The 3,047-nt window shown below is 53.4% G+C and overlaps 1 protein-coding gene across 2 annotated transcripts in view; it reads right to left on the reverse strand.

Moving 5' to 3' along the window:
• Positions 1-722: 722 nt before the first annotated feature.
• ALDH4A1 (aldehyde dehydrogenase 4 family member A1) overlaps positions 723-3,047 on the reverse strand; it is a 9,674-nt gene continuing 7,349 nt past the window's right edge. For both annotated transcript variants that reach the window (XM_009289577.2, XM_009289576.2), the window contains 5 exons: positions 2,732-2,779; positions 2,199-2,351; positions 1,846-1,967; positions 1,122-1,240; positions 723-990 (listed from right to left, as the gene is read on the reverse strand). In XM_009289577.2, the coding sequence (XP_009287852.1) occupies positions 878-990; positions 1,122-1,240; positions 1,846-1,967; positions 2,199-2,351; positions 2,732-2,779 (555 nt within the window). In that variant the 3' untranslated portion in view covers positions 723-877. The remainder of the gene's footprint in view (positions 991-1,121; positions 1,241-1,845; positions 1,968-2,198; positions 2,352-2,731; positions 2,780-3,047) is intronic.

Here is a 3,047-nt window from a genome sequence, read left to right on the forward strand (position 1 = left end):
AGTGGACCCAGCCAGTAACGGATGGGAAGCACCGGAGGTAGCCTGGCCTCCCCACCGGCAATGGACCAAGGGGACCAAATGGGGGGCTGCTGCTCCACCTGCCTGATGCCCGAGCACACCCTGAGGCCGTTTGCAAGGTAACGTGCAGGTAACCCCGGCCCTCGGCTTCGTAAGGCGCTTAAACTTATTTCTAAGCAGCACCACACTCGCAGCCGCCCTCTCCCGGCACAACGCGCCTTCTGCCAAGGTCTCTTCCTACATCAAAAACCTTTGGGGGTGTTGGAGCAAAGCTTTGCTCTTGCTCAGGAACGGGGAGAAAATACGGCTCAGGGCTCCCACCACATTGATCTCTGGTTTAAAACAAGGCAGGCTTCCCACACCTCCCGAGAAGGCTGGTACAGGCAGCCCTTAACTCCCAGTGAGTTCTGCTGGTGCAGCTCACGCTCTGCCGGGGTGAAGGAGGCCTCGGGGACAGAGAAGGGAAGGACACCGCTTTGCACAGGTGACGGGGACAGGGCCAGCCTCTTAATGCCCATCTCCCGCTTTAATCCCAGCACGCTCAGCCCCAGCGAGAGGGAACCGCGCTGGACCGCTGGGGATGGACAAAATGGAAGGGAAAGGGAACCCTGGTCCGGGTATGCTTCTGCAACCACACCTCCAGCCACCCCTTAATTAATTAACTAAGCACGCTTACATGACTAAGAAAACCACGAGGATTTTGAGTTAACAATTTAATAATAGAATTTTCCTTTAAAAATAAAACCTAAGCTTGTCGGGTTAAAGATCAGTAGATTTAAGTGCTTTTTAAGGTCGTAGCTGCGAAGCCACTCTGTGCGTTGAGGATCAGTAGTACGGGTGTGGGGCCCAGGAGAAGGCATCACTGCATGTAGGCGTAGCGCCAGTCCGTCAGGGGCACGTGCGTTTCTTTGACGGCCTGGGGAGACGTCCAGCGCAGGATGTAGTGGGGGCCACCAGGTTTGTCGTTGGTGCCTGTTTCAGAAGGAAAAAAAGCGCCGGTGACCACGAGATGGCGGATGGGGAACTTGCCCCGAGGGGGATGCGGCTCAGCGCGCGGCCGTGCAGGTTAAGTGCCGCCTCCAGACAGGAGTTTTTCGTCTCACCCGAGATGCGGGAGCCTCCGAAGGGTTGCTGAGCCACAACGGCGCCTGTCGACTTATCGTTGATGTAGAAATTGCCGGCCGCGTTGCGCAGAAGGTTCCTGGCTTCGTCGATGATTCTCCTGAGGAGGGACAGAAACGGCTGTGACCACGACGCAAGGGCAAAAACTTGCGCCGAGGCCTCTACCCTTCTTCTATAGCAATTAAAATCGTGCAAAAAGCGCGTTTGCACTTCCTCGCACACATTTCCAGGACTGCACGCTGTTTAACACACACTGAAACGGGTCGTGCATACTTAGAACTCAATTAAATTATCCCAATTTTGTTTTCTTTTAGCTTGTTTCTCCTCTTAGGTTTTACTGTTACAAAATGAAGGTGATTATAACTTAAGGATGGTTCCCCTTTGAGGTTACGCTGCTCTTAGCCCTCCTCCTGCTTAAGAGGGTTGGGTGCACCTCCTCCCATATGCTCCAAATGTCGCCTTCGAGAGAGTTTCTCGCCGAAAAAGCGGTTTGGGGCTGAGAAACCACCTTAGATGCCTCCCCTTCCCTCCTCAGCAGGAGGAGGGCTAAAAGCAGCGTAAGCTTTGCGGGAAACGCTTTCTTTTCCTCCTCACCACGCAGCGCAGGGCTCTGGAGAGAAGCCAGATGGATGGCTCACCCCAGAAGGGGAAAAGCATCTTTGCCGTCTCGGGATGCCGCAAGGCAGCGGGGATTTTGGCACTCACTTCTCCTGGGCGAAGACTGCCCCCGTGAGGCCATAGGGCGTTGTGGTGTCGATGAGCTCCAGCACCTCCTTGTACCGCTTCTCCGGGTAGACGTACACCGTGAGGACTGGGCCAAAAATTTCCTGTAGAGCCAAAAAAAAATAATAAAGCACTCGGTGGGGACAGCCTCCAAAAATAAGCGGCGGGCGCTTCAGCAGCCGATTAGCTAAAACCGTGATGAGGAGGAACATCCCTGCACCAACTTACCATACGGCACTGGTCAACTCGTCTCTGCGCGTCCAGCGGAGACCTCAGGATGGGGATTACAGCCCCTTTTGCACCTTTCCTGCCACCTCCCCGCAAGCTGCTCTCACCTCTTTCATGATGGGATCCTGTGGGTCTTTGCTCTCCACGATGCACGGCTCGATGAAGTACCCAACGCTGTCGTCGCAGCCGCCTCCTGCCAGGATGGTGAGGTTGGACGACTTCTTGGCGTGCTCGATCCATTTCTTTATCCGTGCAAAAGACTGAGACAAGGAAAAAATAAAAAAAAGAGTGTGGGTTTGGGGGTCTAAAAGGAGGTTTGGGCAATCCCTTTCAGGGCTACGCTGCTCTTAGCACTCTTCCAGCTCAGGAGGAGTGGGAGCTGGAAATACAGTCCTGGGCATTCCGAACCCTACGTCTGAGAGAACTTCTCAGCAAAATAACCCACTTTTCAAGAGGGGCAGTGACTAAGGCATGCAGTACTTCAGGAGGGAGCAAAAGAGGCCTGATAGTCAGCTCTAACTAATCACTGATGTTCGTACTTTGCTGTAAGCAATAAAACCCATTTAACCTGACACTTAATGAAAGCCTGGCGGTGTTTGTTACCTTCTTGCACTAGTAGAAACAGGAGAGGTGAGCTCACCTTGTCATCAATCACTGCAGAGAAAAACGTCCCAAAGTCCTGGGCGGGCTGTGGAAAGCCAGAAAGGAGACAATGTAAGTACCTACTGTGCCAAAAAGCTAACTCTGAAATTAGGAGGAGCTGAAATTCCCCAAATAACACTTCCCCCCCTGCTCCAAACACACCTCTGTTCGAGGGCGCAAGCTACCCCTTTTCAATTAGTCTGCAGTATTCAGCGACTTACACAATCCTTCCTGCAGACGCTGGCTACAAGTTAATTTCTAATCACTAAAAAAAGATGAAGCGGGGGGGACACGGAGGGGCGGCGGGGGGGGGG

Source organism: Aptenodytes forsteri, unplaced genomic scaffold, assembly GCF_000699145.1.
Source record: "Aptenodytes forsteri isolate BGI_AS27 unplaced genomic scaffold, ASM69914v1 Scaffold61, whole genome shotgun sequence".
NCBI lineage: Eukaryota > Metazoa > Chordata > Aves > Sphenisciformes > Spheniscidae > Aptenodytes > Aptenodytes forsteri.